The sequence below is a fragment of the Cuculus canorus genome, chromosome Z (assembly GCF_017976375.1).
Source record: "Cuculus canorus isolate bCucCan1 chromosome Z, bCucCan1.pri, whole genome shotgun sequence".
NCBI classification, from domain to species: Eukaryota; Metazoa; Chordata; class Aves; order Cuculiformes; family Cuculidae; genus Cuculus; species Cuculus canorus.
The window spans coordinates 55,913,851-55,931,783 of NC_071441.1; the positions used below are offsets into that span (position 1 = coordinate 55,913,851).

At 49.3% G+C, this 17,933-nt stretch overlaps 1 protein-coding gene across 5 annotated transcripts in view; it reads left to right on the plus strand.

Annotated features, from left to right (window-relative positions):
- PAX5 (paired box 5) overlaps positions 1–17,933 on the plus strand; it is a 152,266-nt gene that overhangs the window by 114,462 nt on the left and 19,871 nt on the right. Inside the window, exon 10 of one of the 5 annotated variants that reach the window (XM_054054159.1) lies at positions 2,419–9,467. The exons of the other annotated variants lie outside the window; for them this stretch is intronic. Within the exon in view, the coding sequence (XP_053910134.1) occupies positions 2,419–2,441 (23 nt within the window). The 3' untranslated portion in view covers positions 2,442–9,467. Of the gene's footprint in view, positions 1–2,418; positions 9,468–17,933 lie in introns of those variants that run through there. 5 annotated transcript variants of the gene reach the window in all.

Consider the following 17,933-nt stretch of genomic DNA (forward strand, 5'->3'; position numbering starts at 1 on the left):
GGCAGGGGGAGGAAGGAAAAGAGAGGAAAAAGACAGCATTTCAGGAGGAAAACGTGGCGCTTTGTGGATGCTCTGTGCTGAGGCGAGTGCAAGGCAGAGGCTGCGGCACGGGAGGGGAAGGAGAGATGTAGGACTGTCCTGAGCAAAGGCTCTCCAGTGCGGGAGGTGATTCAGCCCGTGAGCTGCCAAAGCAAATCATTTGCACTGGGATGCTGAAAGAGCCCATGACCTCCTTTCTGTGGAGCCTGGGGTTTCCTCTGTTTTGGACTGTGACAGGTTTTTCCTGTTTGACGCTGGCTTTGCTTGGACATGCGTGCTTCCTCTGAATGTGCTGTGTCCCAGAGGTGAGGCCATTGGCCCCTGGGGCCTGGATGTGTCCTGACCTCAGTGTTTCTCTGTGCCAAACTGTGCCCATCTAGCTGAATCTTGAGGGGCACTGAGTTGCCCTCAAGACACTTGATTTCTGTAATTTCCTTCCCCTTTTGGAGTCTTGCAGTGAGAAATGTTGGTGGCACAAGCCGGCTGGTGGCCAGCACTCACCTGTGTGGACAGTGGGAGTGGAGAGGGTGCAACACAGGATCTGCAGGCGTGTAACATCATTGTTGCAACCCTCCATCACTGTCAGCTGCAGATCTATGTGTGACCTGTGGTGGTATGGTGTCATCAGGGTGCTATGAAATGGTGGGGTGAGCATTGAACTGGGCTCACTCCTGCAAGGAGGTCAGAGACTGCTGGAAATCAACACATTTGTTTCAGCTTGAAAGAACTCCGGGATTTATTCCCAGGCTCCACCACCTTTGGTTTGGATGTGACAGCCACTGCTGGCTGTGAGGGTAGGTGGTATTCCGAGGCCCAAATTTGTTTGTTAAAAGTCATTAGTCTGGCCCTAAGGTATCATATGATTTGAAAAGTGGTGATAACTTGGGATTTCAGAGAATTTCAAAGGAAGATCCCCCAAGATGGGATTTATCTGTGAGCACATGGCTCCAAGAGGTGATTTAGAAAACAATGTTCCTAATAGGAAAATGGAAATCGGTGTCACTGATTTGGTGTCCAGGCTCTTTTGGGGTTAGTCTGTTTTGGCCAGCCTTGGTTATGTTCTGCTAATCAGGTTCCACCAGATCTCTAAGGAGTTAAGAAAAAAAGAAAATTATCCATTTTATGTGTGTGTTGGAGTTACAAACTGGCTACAGAAGTTAGATTGTTTAGACAACAATTTTCACCCATAGAATACAACCTCAGAAAGAGCTGCTGAGAGGGTGGTGAGGCCTTGGCACAGGTTGCTCAGGGAGTAAGTGGCTGCACCATCCCTGGAAGTATTCAAGGCCAGGCTGGATGGAGCTTTGAGCAACCTAATGTGATTGGAGATTTCCCTGCCCACTGTAGGAGTTTGGACTGGATGACCTTTAAAGGTCCCTTCCAACACAAAGCACTCTATGATTCTCAGATCAGATGCAGCTTGTAAGGAGTGAGAATAAAGGATGAACAGCTGCAAGCAAGTCTCATTTGAAGAGAGGGTGAGATTTGGTCCTTGTTTCTCACCATGTCTCATGGGCACATAGACAAGTAGACGCTGCTATTGAGACGTTTTTTCCATTGTCAGCCAGCCCTGCCTGGCTGTGTTGGCACAGCCGACTGCTCACATCAGGTGAAGATCTGAACTATCATGGACTCTTTAGCTTGACCGCAAGGTGCAGTTGTGTGCCTTAAACTATGGGGAGCAGCAGGTGTGGTCGGTTGCTTCTGTGACCAACAGGGCAGACATCCTGCCCTGCTGGTCCCCTCCTTTCGTGCCTGGTTGCTCTTGGGCTGGCCTTTCACCAGTGTCCTGAGCCTCTCCTTGCTCCAGGAGCATCCTCCTAATAAGGGTGAACATCTGAGAGCTCAGATGTGTTGGATGCATGATCCGCAGTGAAGACAGCTATTTGGAGGCTTTTAGAAACCTTGTGGGAACATATTACCTTCTTACAAAGCACCTTCCTCTGAAAAATCTGAGGGACCCCAACTAAGTGGAGTGCTTGGTCTTCCTTCATCTCTGGGATGCTGGGGAATAAATACATCAGGAGATACCCACTGTTCAGGTACGGTGGCCAGAGTGGGGTGACAAAACAGCAAGATGTGAGTCTTGGTGGTGCTCAGCCAGAGGAGATACAGTGAGGGTGCAGTGATGTAGAGTCATCTGAGCTGATTTTCCCGGGTAATAGATTTTATTTTTAACTACACATAGGCTTGTGTGACCTCTTATATTGAATAACTGCACTGTTCCTCTCGCTGGTTCCTTTAATAACAACCTTCTGCTCCAGCTAGTGTGAAGGTCAGCTGCAATTCCTGTAGGTTCTCCTTCTCATTTAAGTGAGAATTTGCTAACTAGCATCCGAAATACCTTCTCAATCCTTCTTTGACTCTTGTTCTTTGCAGGACCCATTTCACAGCCTTGCTGAGGAGATCACAACAGTCTCTGAGGGGCTGACCATGAAGCAGGTTATGGACACAGTCTGGTGCCACTGGCACATCCCTGCTTGTTCTGAAATGGCCGAATCACCGTGCCTGAGCAAGGGAGCATGCTTGTTGTTTCGGGTCTCGGAGATTGATTTCACAACCTACTTGCTGCCTCATCATAGTTTTCAGAGCCTCTGGTAGAAATGTGTTTTGTTGATAAGATTTTTAATCGTTAGCCATGAATTTCTGCTCGTAATTAAGTAATTGTGTGAATTAAGTGCTTAGAGACATGGGAGAAATGTAGACATGATAAGACACAGGCGGTGTTTTGTTGCATGCTTGTTGCTGCTGCCGTTGCTTGTGCTGCTGTGGGTGAACCTGTCCCCCTCCACGCTGCTGGTCCCACGTCTGCCAGGGAGTCTGTCCAGCTCCCTGATGTTTCCAAGCTGGAAGCAGGAGCTGTGTGGATTCAGCTTCTTGCTCTATGTTTGTCTCTTCTCCAGTTCCTCCACTGTTCATCCAAACAGGAAAGGCTTCTTCCCTCACCACCATGGGTCCTTCCCTGACTCTCTCACAGGCAAAGATGCTCTTGGGAACCCATCCCCACTGCCTCTGTGTGCATGCCACAAGCACCTGGTCCGCACTCTCAGATCTCCTCCCTTCTTTCCCTGCAAAACCAGGGACTTCCATATCAATAAGGAATTTCTTTTTAATGTGCATTTTTAATCTGCTGTGGCCCAGAGAATAAATTAGTCACATACTTTTCTCTAGAAGAATCAAACGAGCAAACACATGGCTTCGATCTGAGTTCAGAGCTTTACAAACTGAGAACTGGCATCTCTTGAGGCTGCCATAAATGTCTTCCCCTGCAAATCACTGGCCCTGCACACTCCTCTGTCCTTCTGATGGCTGTCACCCTGCAAAGGTGACCAGCATGGAGCTCTCCAAGAGGCACCATGGTTCCAGCAGAGCACAGTGCTCTGATGGCACAGGTGAAACGCTGTGGTGTGGATGGATGGATGGATGGATGGATGGATGGATGGATGGGGAGATGGATGGGAAAATAACGAGCTTAATGGTCAAGCCTGGAGATGGTGGTTAATGCCATGATCTGGCTGAATGCTGGTAGCATGTGTGGCTCTGCAGAACATGGTCTGGGGTCTATCCTGGTAGCATCTTCATCCACAGCTGCGAGGGAGCACACCTCACCAGGTTTTCAGATTATGCCAAATTGAGTGCTGTCAGTGTGCACCAGACTAGGGCTGTCACCTGGGGGCACCCAGGCAGGTTTGGGGAGCAGCATGAAATCCAACAAGGGCAAATATAAAACCCTGAACTAAGGAAGGGGACACTTTGCAACAGAACAAGCTGAGAACTGGCTGCTGCAGGGATTCGGGGGATACAGGCAGAGTGAGAGCTGAGCATCTCCATGCCAAGTTATACAGTGAGGACGACCAGCAGCATCCTGGCCAGGAGATGGAGGGAAGGGATTATCCCTCTAGTTTGACAATCAAGGACTCACAAGGGAATGATGAGTGCAGTTTTGAGCCCCCCAATGCAAAGAGGCTATAGGCACAAGTTGAAACAAGCAAGATACAAACTGGGTATGAGGAAAAGCTCCAAACCTTTCCCCAGGAGGGCTATCCAATGGTGGAAGAGGTCACTCAGAGAGGCCACACACTCTCCATCCTTCAGGTTTTTCAAGGCCAGGCTGGATGAAGCCCTGAGCACCCTGGTCTGGCCTCATTGCTGGTCCTGCTATGAGCAGCGTCTTGAGACCTCCTAAAGTCCCTTCCATCCTGAAATGCCCCATCGTCCTATAACTCAATATTTTGATTATGGCACTGCTGAAAATGTGCTGCAGAATCAGAAATTCATACGCTTCTTCCTGATATGGTGAGCAGAGATGGGGTCAATAAGCAGGAGGAGAACAGGTCCCTCTCTGGAGAGCAGTGATGCCAGCACAGTCCACACAGGTACACAGATGGGACACGTCAGCTCTAGACCCCAGTCACCACTGAATGACAGAACCATGCATTCCCCTCAGAGGCTGGAGGGATCTGTGCGTACGCCTCCCCTGTCACAGAGCAGTGCTTAATGTTTACAAAGGGATGAGGAGAAATTGGCCTCTGCATCCTTCTCCCACCCATGACCAAGGTCTCAACCCACTGCAGCTCTGGTCGTGCCTGGTCATGGCCCCTGGCTCCGCATTCCCTGTCTTGACTGTGCTCTGTACCCATCTCACACCTGCTTCCAGGAGACTGGGGATGGTGGGAAGGGGAAGTGGACCTCGTGTAAAATGGGGACTGTTGGTGAATATTCCTGGATATGTTTGGAGCAGGCGGGATGTTAAGAGCATTGTGTGGCATCTGAGTTACGGGGTCATGGGAACTCAGCTTCTTCACCTGCTCACAGCCTGGGCAGGGGATGCAGCAACTCCCACAGCAGCTTGCCTGAAGTGGACAGTTCTCTTAATCCTCATTGTTTGCAGTTTACACCTGAAGCATGAGAGTTTATATCCCTTGTAAATGTTTATTTTGTCTAGTGTAGCGCTCTGTATGTTCTCATTATCTATTTAGAGGCTTAATCCACTGCTGATTCCTCCTAGATTCGTGGTCTCAGCACCACCTTGGGGCACAGGATCCCACAGGTTAATGAGATGCCAAATGCAGAAATTATCTCTGATAATTTGGTATTATTGTTACTATTTGTTCACACACTGTGATTGTGTCCCTAAATGTGCTGTTGCTTTAGAAACACAGTATTTTCCCAGTGGTTTCCCCTTTGTCTTCTTGGCCGAGCAGCGAGAAGCAAACTGCATCTTCTCCGTCCAAACCTATTCTTGCAGCCAGGAACCTGGTGTCACCTCTTTTTCTTTATTCCTTTCTGAAAAGGCAGTCCCAGGGATGTTTGGCTCTTCCGAAGGAGGGAGTGCCATCTTTTGCATGCACCTTCTTCTCTCTTTGCTCCCTTTACCACCTTGCATTTGCAGATCCAGCTTTAGGAGTGTGACAGGAGCCAGTTGGGACCACATCACTAAGAAATGCAATATTTGCAGGGATTTTACTCCGTGACCTTTGTGGGTGACCCCAAGCCTTTTTTGAGGTGAAGTCTTTGAAAGGGAGCGCAGCTGCTAGAGTGACGGTCTGCTAGTCATGGATAGCACACTGTTACCATATTTTCCTCGCCTTTGGGAGGTTGGACTGTGTCCCCAGCACTGTTCCTTCTCTCCTGTGAGCTCTGGTGGTCTGCAGGCTGGGGCTGGTGATGGGGACCAGAGCTGCTTGCCTAGAGTCTTTTCTTGGTCCTCTGTTGCTCCACACACTACCAGTTTATTCCCAGCGTCGGGTCAGGTCTCTCTCCATGGATCACTACTCGTGTCCATGGGACTGCTCCCATAACGTGTCTAGTCTGTGTGGTCCCATGAATGGGGAGGATGGTGGCCACCAGTGAGGGGACAGAGAGAAGCACATGAGGACTGGTGGAGGAGCTGCAACCCTACGTTCCCGCTCTGAGGACCACCTTTCCAGGTGTCCCATTTGTGTCCCTGATGGTCCAGGGTAGTGGGGCTCATGGTGATTCCCATGGCCAGGACAGTGTGGGCCAGGCAGGGGCTTGGGCAGGTGATGACCATGTTCAGCTTCAGCACCTGCTTGTCCTCACCATCAGATTCATGGTGCTGTGGCTGAGCTGGAGAAAGGTTATGCTCAAGTAGCCAGGATCATTCACTTACATCATAGAATCATAGAATCATGGAATGGTTTGGGTTGCAAGGGACCTCAAAGCCCAGCCAGTTCCACCCCACTGCCATGGGCAGGGACACCTCCCACTAGGTCAGGGGGCTCCAAGCCTCATCCAGCCTGGATGCTGAAACACTCCAGTCGTGGTGCTAGCGGTGCTGGGACAGGAGCCCTTGCTGCCCCCCACGTTCTGTTTCCCCCTCTCTCTGTCTCCAGGGATGGAGCCCCCTGCCTGCTACCCGTTCTCACCTCGCGGGACTGTCATTCACCCTGTCTCCCGCTCTCCCTGTGGGCCTTGCACACCGGGTGACAGGAAAGGGTAGACTGTCCGGAATAGTGATGCTGAAAATATAGTCATTAATGGGACTCTTGAAACCCAGATGTCCTTTCTGAACACTGGTAATTTGTTTTTAATGAAAAACCATGCAGTGACCCTGAACAAATGAATTTCCTTTATATGAAGTCTATGTGCAATTACCTGACTAAAGGGACCTGAAAACAGTGACATTCAAAACTGGGCTTTGAAAAGAAAAGCATAAAAAATAGCAACGGTGTCATTAGCAGTCCTTTATTCGGGAGAAGATGCTAGTCCTAACTTGCAAAGCAGAAGGAGATTGTATTGGGAAGCAAAATACATGGCTTTCAGATGCAGTTTTATCTTGTGGCCAGGAGATATGAATACAGAGGAGCAATGAGATTGTGTGACCTCTGCCTTTCGGGGCTGTTTTTCCTCCTTGAGCATGGGACAGCACAGACCCCAGCCCACCTGCACCCAGCCTGCAGCGAGGGATGCAGGAGTGCAAGCCCTGGGTCAGGGGCCAGCAGTTGGGGTGTAGGAGCTCCAGAATAAAGCCCATGGGAGCTGGTGGGGTTTGAACCCCCCCTAGTGTGTTCGGGACTTTATTAATTGTTTTTTTCATTAGTTTGTGTTATTTGTTCTGGCTCTGCCTTAGCCAAAGTTTTGCTATCGCCTTCTGTAGTCTTCTGATGCACAGCAGTGAATATGTGAACATGAGGTAGGTGGAAAGTAAAACACTTAAAAACAGGGGCAGAGAAGGGAATTATGGTGGGATGGCAGAGAGCATTGATGGCAGAACCTGAACAGGGTCCTCCTCCGATTTACAGCAAAAAGCTGGAACTGCTGGGTTACTTGGACTGGACTCCAGGTGAGGTCTCGCAAGAGAGGAATAAAGGGGCAGAATGCCCTCCCTCTCCTGATGGCCACACTGCTTTGGATACAGTCCAAGACACAGTTGGCCTTCTGGGCTGTGAGCGTGCATTGCTGGCTCATGTCAAAATCAGGCCCTTTATCCTATAAAGACCTAAAGCAAGTGAGGAATAAACCTTAACACTTCTTGGGTGAAGGGGAAAGTGTGCACATTGGCTCCGTGGAGCCTTTAGGTGACTCCTAAGTCTATTTGCCATCTGTTTCACCTGCTTCATGCTGCTGTTATGGTGAGGATGTACCTCTGCCCTGATTATGGGCTTTTTCTATGCCAGTATTACCAGTTTGTGCAGCTCATGTAGCTCAAACCCAGCCATCACTTGAAGCACCCCAGAAGCACCTTCACATCCCACACATGCTCCCTGAAGCTTCCACCACCAGAGCAAGAAGACCCGTTGCCAAAGGACAAGAGTGTTGACATTTGGCATTTTCTGGTTAAGTGAATTTACTGTTTTTTTCTCCTGCTGCACGAAGGTGCCTCCCTACCCTTTTGCAGTCTTGGAAGACAAATCCCAGAAAAGTTTCATCACGTATGATGGAGCAAGTGATGCGCCGTGAACATCTTGGGGCAATTGGAGATTGTAAATCAAGTGACAAATGATTCCCTTAATTAATAATGAAGTAGTTAAGTAAATAGTACGCACTCAGAGGCTGCTCCTGAACAGTTTGAATGAGGGAACATCAGGATCTTGGAGGCCTGGAGAAACATTTGGATGTTCACCTCTGAGGAATGTTATTACCAGAATATAGGTAAAATGGATATTGTTTTCAATATAATGTTGTCAAATATTATGCCATTAAATTGATTTAGGAATTAGCGCCAGAGGAGGCAAGAAGGTGAATGCTGGGAAGCCAACAGATCAGCTGTTCCCAAACCCACCTTCCTCTTACAGACCTGATCCTCACCTGGGGTCAATTATTCCCAAGCCCCGGCCGCTGGGGCTTTGCACCAGCTGAGGATGCGGTCCCAAGCGTCCCATGCGCAGCAAAGCTGGTCCTGCCTGCTCAGCGGGCTCCGACCGTAATTCCTGCCTCCTCCCATCGAGGTGAGACGCTGCGCGCATCGAAACATAAGTAAGCAAGACGAAGTGTGTATAAACAAAAGAGTGCACGTTCAGGAGTGAGGAGGAGGAGAGGAAACATATTGTATTGCTCCACTCTTTGGAAATTTCTATGCATTTGTAATAACAAAATTACCATAATTTGCTCGTTAACGCAGCTAGATCAGTCAAGCATTGTTCCAAACATGCAGAGGCTGCTTCCCGCTCCAGGTCTGCCAGTGAGTTAAGCACGGTGGAAATTAGCATGCAAATAGCCCTAATTCGGCGGCCGAGCTGTCAGATCTGCGTTCAGCCGCTTGTTCCCTTTGAAATCCCTGACAGGAGCGGCTCAGGCAATCCCACCCTCAAGTAGATCCAGCCAGAAGAGGTACCAAGGGGGCACCTCCTGAGTGACAGTTTGGCTGCCTTCAGTCATATCCATCAGTCGCGTCCGCTGGCAGTGGCGCGCAGCGACGACGGGGGGCTGCGGGTGGGGGCTGCTTCCAGCCAGACCTTGGTGCCAGAACCACCCCTTTCCCACTCTGGGATGGTGCTGGAGTGCTGGGCTCTGGCAGCGCCCGTGGGACAGAGGAGTGCTCCACTCAGATGCTGATTTTCAAGTGAAGCTGTATTTTTTTTGAAGCAAAAAGTGTTGCCGTTTGGTTTTTTTAGCACTGAGGGGTGGAATTCAGGGTCTGTGGTCATTTCTTTTGGAGCTCTGCCCAGGAATCCTGGCTGGGCTGTGGTTACAGAGCTTGCGGAGCATCGTTGTGGAGGACGCTGTGCTTGGTGAAGCAGTGCACGGTCAGCATTGGAGTGATGCTGCATGGATTGATGTGCCTACTGCACCATGGTTGGGAGGAGAGGACTGGAGGTGCCCCGCTGATGGCAGAGGGCTCCATCCTGCATCTCTGGGAGGAGCCGTGGGACTCTCCCAGCTCCTGTCTCTGCAGCACACACTGAGGTACCCACAAGGAGACGCTGGCAGCAGCTGAAAACAGGGACTGTTTTGTGTCGATGGTTCATTAGGTCTTAAGAGTCTGTCACGCTGCCCACCTTTAAACTACACAGGTGATAATAAAAGCAACAGCAAGAATTTAAAAAGCCTTTTGTTGCTGTTTTGAGGATTTTTATGCTACTAAACATTTTTCTGTCCCCTGCAAGCCATTTCTTTTTGACACACATCCTGCTGGCAGCTACAACAAACACAAGTGTCTGCCCCAAAATACCCAGAAATTTAAAGATAAAGTGCTTGTAGAATAAATGTGTTAACAGCTTGCGCTGTGCTCATTAATTGCATTGACCCCGTAGGACAAGGCATTGGGAACTGCCCATGCTGGGCACTGTTGGCAGAGCTCACCCTATGCAGGGTGCATTTGCCTCCACTGAAGCAGCTCCAGGGTCTCCTCTGGGCACCAAGGAGGTCCCCTCTGCACAGAGGCTGCGGGGTGCACTGCCGTTCTTTTCCTCCAGGGAGGCAGGAACAGCTTTACAAAGGGTTCCTAATGGATTGTCTGCCTGGCTCTCAGAACCAGTGGTGACAGTGGCTCCCCAGGCAAAGTGCCCCTGGTGTGCCAGCGATGAGAGCTTGGTGTCCAGCTGGGGTGTGATGTGTTGCAGGTGAGGTGTGCTACAGCATCCCACCTCCTTTGCTCTGTTTTTATTATTAGTGACAGATGTCCATGAGTGGAAACATAGCAAGAAGAAACTGTAATTAGAAAGCCATGGGGTCTGAATTAGGTCTGATTTTGAGAATCTGTGGTTTGGATTAGAAACAGAGCACCAAAAAGTCAGTTGAGGTGCCCAGTATCCAGAGCCATGCACAGGCATTGCCTTCGAGGTGGGAAAGCATGAGTGGGGCTGACCTGGATTCACTTGTGCTTTCAGTGCTGAATTCAACCTCCTTGCTTGCTATGAGATTCAGAGCAGAGTAGGAGCTGTGTGAGAGCATGCAAAATGCTTTATCATTTCTGAGAACTCAGCTTTTTACTGTTGTGTCTCCTTGTGTTACGTCAATATCGGAGTTTAAAAAAAATAGAGGTTACAAAAGCATCACAGTTAAACCCAACAAGTTATGTGAGCTTTGACCACCGTGGTGAGTCCAGTGTCTGTGCCTGTGATTGTTTGGGTGCTGGAGCAGCTCTGAGCCTCACGTGCTGGGTGCATGCAGGAGCTGGACCTAGACACCTAAATCAATCAGGCATTTTCCTGACAAACTCTGCTTGTGTATGAGCAAGCACCGAGATTGCCAATGTAAGTGGGGTGGAAAATGTTTCATGGCTCGCTTGTTGGTGAGCAGGAGTGTGACATGGCTGCCGTGTTCCATAGCTGCGCAAGGAGTGTGTGGTGTCACCCTGAAGGCAGCAGCCAGTAGCAGTGTTCAGAGATTGGAATCTGTATTCCCATCACATCCAAGCTCTACAGCCCGACTGCCAAGTGTTCTGTTGTGTGGTGGGTGCTGGGAGGATGCAATTACTTCTCTCCTGCTCGTTGGATCCTGGCAAACGTCTGCCACCAATGTTGAGCATCCAGTGGAAGGGTGGCTTTTTATCCATGATCCCAAGCCCAGATTCTGCATGTCAGGCTCAGGCGGGACAGGCTGAGGGGATCTGCCCGCCTTTGTGATATTAGGAGACGCTTGCAAGTTCTCCTGCAATGATCTGGATGTCTCCTGCTTCCAGGGTTTGTGCAGACAGGGGAACGCTAGAGCCCTGGTCCTGCACCCAGGCACCTCCAGCTTCCAACCCTCTGCTGCTGCATGACAGGCATGAAGAGGTTTGGGGCGTTCGTTTTCAGCTGTTCTCCTAAGCATTACTTCTGGATTCAGCATTACCATTCGCTGGACTCGTTTTCTGAGACTGAGGCTTTCTGTGTGGTTATTGCTGGAGGGAGTTTGCTTGCAGTTAAGACTGCTTAAACACAGAACATCTGCCCTGCAATGAGCAGCAATGCTGAGATCTGACATCTGTAGCACACAGTGATGTTAAATATTTTGAGAATTAAGTGTTCTTTTTCCAGTAGTGTCTAGATGCATTCAGACTTTATCAAACCAAATGAAAATGACATTTCAACAAATAGCAACGCAGTACGGTACAGTGAGGTATGACCAGTGCAAAAGAAACAAAATGTAGTAATAGAGAGAAAACCAAATTAAATATAAAATATTAAGCAACTGGACACACCTTAGTAGAAATGCAGGAAGGTGCTCCAAGTAATACCCCATTTCTGTGGCAGAACTTTCCTCTGAAACCACATGTTGAGGCAGAGGCCCTCAAAATGCAGGAAGTATTGTTTGTGTTGGAAAACTGTTGCATGTGCTGTGGTGTTGGGGAGATGTAAACCCCTGCATAGAGTCTGAGGATGTGTCTCTGCGTGCTCTGCTCACGGGCTGTCTGGCTGTGCCAGAAGGACAACTCTGATGAGGAACTGAGAAGTCTGAAGAAAGAAGGACACATTCATAGAATAATAGAGTCACTAGGTTGGAAGGGACCCACTGGGTCAACGATTCCTAACACTCCAACCATTCCTAACACTCTCTAAACCATGCCCCTCAGCATCTCATCCACCCGTCCCTTAAACACCTCCAGGGAAGATGATTCAACCACCTCCCTGGGCAGTCTGTTCCAGTGCCCAATGACCCTTACCGTGAAAAATTTTTTCCTAATGTCCAGTCTGAACCTCCCCTGGCGGATCTTGAGGCCATTCCCCCTTGTCCTGTCCCCTGTCACTTGGGAGAAGAGGCCAGCTCCCTCCTCTCCACAACTTCCTTTTAGGTAGTTACAGAGAGCAATAATGTCTCCCCTCAGCCTCCTCTTCTCCAGGCTAAACAACCCCAGCTCTCTCAGCCACTCCTCATAAGACTTGTTCTCCAGCCCCCTCACCAGCTTCGTTGCTCTTCTCTGGACACGCTCCAGAGCCTCAACATCCTTCTTGTGGTGAGGGGCCCAGAACTGAACACAGTACTCAAGGTGCGGTCTCACCAGTGCCGAGTACAGAGGCAGAATCACTTCCCTGGACCTGCTGGTCACGCCGTTTCTGATACCAGCCAAGATGCCATTGGCCTTCTTGGCCACCTGGGCACACTGCTGGCTCATGTCCAATCAGCTGTCAACCAACACCTGCAGGTCCTTCTCCTCTAGGCAGCTTTCTAGCCAGACTTCTCCTAGTCTGTAGCACTGCATAGGGTTGTGGTGCCCCAAGTGCAGGACCCGGCATTTGGCCTTGTTAAACCTCATGCCATTGGTCTCGGCCCAGCGGTCCAGCCTGTTTGGATCCCTCTGCAGAGCCTTCCTACCCTCCAGCAGATCCACGCTTCCACCCAGCTTAGTGTCATCTGCAAACTTGCTAAGGGTGCATTCACTTATTTCTAGCAGCAAATATGGCACAGGGCACTTTGACTGCAAATAAATCATCTATCACCTATGACTGTGCTAGATTTGGGATAGAATTTTGTGCTGACTGCAGAGTAAGCTGGGAAATTTAAATCCTGCATAAAATGACTAAAAGCAGCACCCTGGTCCCGATACGGTGTCTGTTTAATAGCAGATGCTCTGAATCCAATCAGTCTTGGGTAGCAGGAGCAAAAGTTGCTTTGCCACATGGATGCTTTGTCATGGAATAAATAACTTCCAAGCATACTTCGGTGTTTTACTACATGGAAGAGTGTGCATGGACCCTGGTGGATTTGTGGCAATGAGTGGGGGAGGCATTGGCCCAAGTTGCCCAGGGAGGTCATGGCTGCCCCATCCCTGGAGGTGTTCAAGGCCAGGTTGTATGGGGTTTTGAGCCCCTGATCCAGTGGGAGGTGTACTTCCCCCTGGTGGGGGGGATGGAATTGGATAGGCTCTGAGGTCCCTTCCAACCCAAACCATTCTATGAGTCTGTGATAAGCAGCATCCAGGTGGGAGAATTGCTGTTTGCTGTGTCAGTGAGAGGCTCTGGGCATGCCCCATCTTCTCTTCCTCATACCAGCCTCCTTCATCATCCTTAGCTCAGGCTGTTTAGTCTCTGATCTTGCACATTTTCTGAAGTCAGGAAATGTAATGTCCACCCTCAGTGAGGAGTCTGGTCCCAACAGGTGTGCCCTGGACTGTTGGTGTGCATGGGGAGCAGTGAGATCCCCAGGGGACGTGCCATGGCAGCCACAGTGTACTTGAGCATCAGCCTGCTGGCATGGGGGGAGATGCCCCACCTGTCATCACTTCTCCTGCACATGGTTGCTTCCTCAGCACAATTTTTGGCTGATTCACCTGGATTAGCCCACGAGAAGCAGCTGCAGATATTGCTTGAAAATGACTCTGGCTATAAAACATTTGCCAGCAGAGTGTCTGTCCTGCTGGAGGACCGAGCTGCCATGCTCCTGGAGATTGACCTAAGATCGGCTGACATGGTTTTTCTCTGCATTAAAAGGGTGGCTGTAACGTGGATGTGGTGTAAAACCAAAGCAGTGGTGTGAAAATCAAGTGAGAAATTATCTGTCTTCTGTCACTCAGGCATTCATTTGCATTGTGTTTGGTGTCAGAAAGAAAAGCTGACATCTCTGCTGGGGCTGTGTCTCTGTATTTCAGAGCTTTCACAAGCTCCTCACGATGAATGAAAGAACCAAAGAGGGAAAGCAAACCCTGCTGATATGCTAAATCCCCAGTCCATGGGCGACTGAAGCCTGGAGTACAGCTGGAAACATGGCCTTGCAGGTAGAAGGGCTCAGATGGTGAGGTTTTGACTGGCTCAATCAGGAGCACTCATTGATGCAGGGGGTTTACACAAGGACAAGAGACTTCTCTGCCTATCTGAGGTGCTACCACTTCAGAAAGAGCATGATCCATTCATCGCCTCGTGTAGCTGGAGCTGCTGGCCTAGTCCCAGCTGAGCTGGCCCCTGGCAGTCACTGCGGATGGGGACACCAGCGGGATACCTGAGAAGGTGCTGGTGTGGGAGGATGCTCCCTCAGCCATGCAGATGCTTTCTTGCCCCTGCTCACACCTGCACATGCAGGTAATTGAAGACAGTGCCTGTGTCAGCAGCAATGAACCATTATTGAGCTACCGAAATGCTCAATTTCCAGACTTCACAATTTCCACACTGTAGCTGTGTTATTATGGCTCATAACATTATACCTACTTCTGCTACTAGCTAAATTACTTGTGTAATTCTTGGAAGTAACTGCACATTACATTATCATTATGAAAGCTGGAATTATAAAAAAAGGCTAAAGTGAGGAGGAAGCAGGGAGAGCAATGTTTTCATCTGAACCAAACACATTTCCCTTAGGTAGCTTGGAGAGTTTCATCCCACAAGATGCTCCTTGGCCCTTTTTACACTTTTTAATTTGGGATGGAACTGTGTTGTAAAGCTTGCTATTTTCTGTGAGACAGGAGTTTTCCTTTTCATCCCGCCTGTGCTGCCAGCTGGTCAGTCCAGGCAGAGAAGATGGAACAGTACCTGCCCATGTAAGCCATCAGGATGCACCCACACACATCTGGAGAGCCTGGGTACAAGCACAGGGAGTGAGTGGCGTCCACTCCATGCTCCTTGTCCACTCTAAACGCCTTGTCCACTCTGTGCCTCTCAGCTTTCCTGAGCACAGGGTGAAACGGGGATTTGAGAAGGGTTGTTTAGTCTGGAGGAGTCTGAGGGGAGACCTTGTTGCTCTCCATGACCACCTGACAGTATGTTGTGGTGAGGTGGGTGCTGATCTCTTTAATCAAGAAACAAGTGACAAAATGAGAGGAAATGGCCTCAGTTGCGCCAGAGGAGGTTTAGACTTGATATTAGGGAAGATGTCTTTAGTGACAGTGGTGAAGCCCTAGCAGAGGCTGCCCATGGCAGTGGTGGAGTCTCTCCCTGAAGGGGTTCAAAACCAGCATATGTATGGAACTTAGGGACAGGGTCCAATAGGCACGGTGGGGTTGGACTGGATGTGCTGAGGGGTCTTTTCCAACCTTAATGCTTCTGTGATTCTATCAAGGTCACTAGCAGCCCCAAAGACCAGGCTTGTGGAGCACCACTACCTGACTTGGGGTGAGAAGCTGCAGCAACCAGCACAGAGCAGCCCTGCACTCCTGGCCTTGTGTCTGGCTGCTCCAGGGCTGAGGCTCTTGCACAGTGAGCATGGCATGCTGGGCTTGGTGTTGCTGGCAGTGCAGCTTCTCCCTGCTGGATGCGCCCAGGGTCCCAGCAGCCTGTGTGCCAGTGGCTGATGGAGAGGGCAGACAGCTCTGCGGGAGGAACTGGAGAGGGAAGGAGTGAATTCCTCATCGCCATTAATTGCACTGCTGTCTTCTGTGCAGATGAGCTGGGCAGTTGTCCTCCCAGAGCAGGGAGATAAATCTCTCCTAAAGCAGTTCCGATGTGGTTGCTCTGTGGCACCACCTACCTTTGTTGTATTAAAGTTAAATACCTTTGTGTACAAAAGTTTAAAGTGCATGGCTAAAACCTACGTGCTTGCAGTAATTGCAGATGTAAATCTTTTTGTCATCCTGCAAAGAGTAGGTGAGGTATTCCATAAATATGTCAGGAGCAGCATTAAAATTTTATGGCAGGCAGCACGGGTCGAGAATAGTACAGTGACTTCACAGCAAGGTACGTCCACCTTAACCCACAACTCATTAGTCATTGATGGGATTTCTGCGCCTTGTAGCTTCTTGGAAATGAGGTAGTGTTACAAAAATCTGTTTTCTTAAAATATGACAACCTACTCAGAACCGTTAAAAATAAAAATGTATGTGTTTGAGCAGGTGCTAGTTAACGTAAAGGTAAAATAAGGGGGAAATGCTGTCCAATCTGCATGATCATGAAATTATATACAACCTTCATTAGAAGTTAATTGGCAGTCTTGATGGGAATGGGAACTTCGGATTGATGTCTGAATGTGACCAAGTGCCTTCCATCTGCAACAGCAATAAACTTCTGCTTGGCTGATGTGCAGGAAAAATTAGTGGGTATATGGGCTAATTTGATTTTGAAAACACACGTGTGAAAATTGGGGTGGTGGCTACATCTCAACCATTTATTGAAGGGTTAATCGACAGTAACGAGGCATTACAGACACGAGTGGGACATGCGTTTTGTGAGTGCAGATGTGCTGGTGGAAAGGGTCAGAGGTGATCATGACTGGTTTTTTATCTGCTCGGTTCACATTGCACATTTACCAGTGGGTTTGCAAGCCTGTTTTTTCCCCTCCTGTGTGCAGGGCATGCTTATTCCTGTGCATTCCCATCGGCAGATCTCTGTGGTGTGTGTCTGTCCATACCGCGGGGCTGTGTTACTCCCCGTGCCCCCTCAGTGCTCCCAGGAGGAACCTGCTGTTGGTGGTGGCAGCCCCAGCATCCCAGGAGAATGCTGCCCAAGCTGGTGCTGGCAGCAGGCTCCCTGGTGCCCTCACTGCCTGATGTGTGTGTGATACCTCACCTTCTGATGGATTAAACCCCATGCCCCTTCTCCAAGCCACCAGCATCACCTCGGCCATTGGAGGTGGGTTGCTAGGTCACTGTACATGGAGGGTATCGGAGGCATTTTGGGGTGCTGGCCAGGTTGTTCCTCCTGGTTTTGGGGAGAGAAGTGAGCTTTCACATGCAGAAGGTGCTTCACTGCCTGTGTTTGTCCAAAGAGGGTGTTGTGGGTGCCTGGAGCCAGAGCGCTGCTGATGCTGCTGGCTGCAGCAATTAACAGTCACTGCTGCATGTCTGGGCTGTTCTTCCAATGAGCAGTACAGACACGTCTAATTAATTGTAGGGCACTAATTGCACTGCCTGGGATCCTGTGAGTGACTCTGTACCCATGGCTAGTCGGGCTCGTGCAGTGCACAGCAGCTCCAGGGGCTCTGTCTTGGCTACAGCTGGACAATTTTTGACATAGTTTTATCATGTTGTGTTTGGAGAGCGCAGGTGGAGGCTTAGAGGGCTCATAACTTGCTGTTTCTCCTTTGTTTTGCATTGAAAATCAAGAGGTGAGGATTTTGTTCTGTGGAAGGGAAGTTTTGCCTGAAAACCATTTATGAGGGCTGTTCTTTTGCTGAAATCTATTGCTTTCTCTTTCATCTGACAAAAAAAAGGAAAAAAAAAGAAAAATATTACTTGTGCAGACAGTCTTTCCATTTATTAGAGCTTTATTCACTTCTTTCCTGGGGAATGGATGAATTGCTGGTGAGCAAGGGCCCAGAGACTGGGATTGGCTCCCCATTTCCATAGAATCATAGAATCAATAGGTTGGAAAAGACCTTTGAGATCATTAACCGTATTAACTGTACCTGTCTACTACTAAAGTTTATTCCTACGTGCTTTATCTACCTCTCTTTTAAACCCCTTCAGGGATGGGGACTCAACCACCTCCCTGGGCAACCTCTGCCAGTGCTTGGTAACCATTTTGGTGAAGAAATTTTTCCTAACATCCAACCTAAACTTCCCCTGATGCATCTTAAGGCCATTTTGATGCAGATGATCTCAAGCCTTTTGAAAAGCACCTTTCTTCTTTCAAAACTGCTCACAAAAG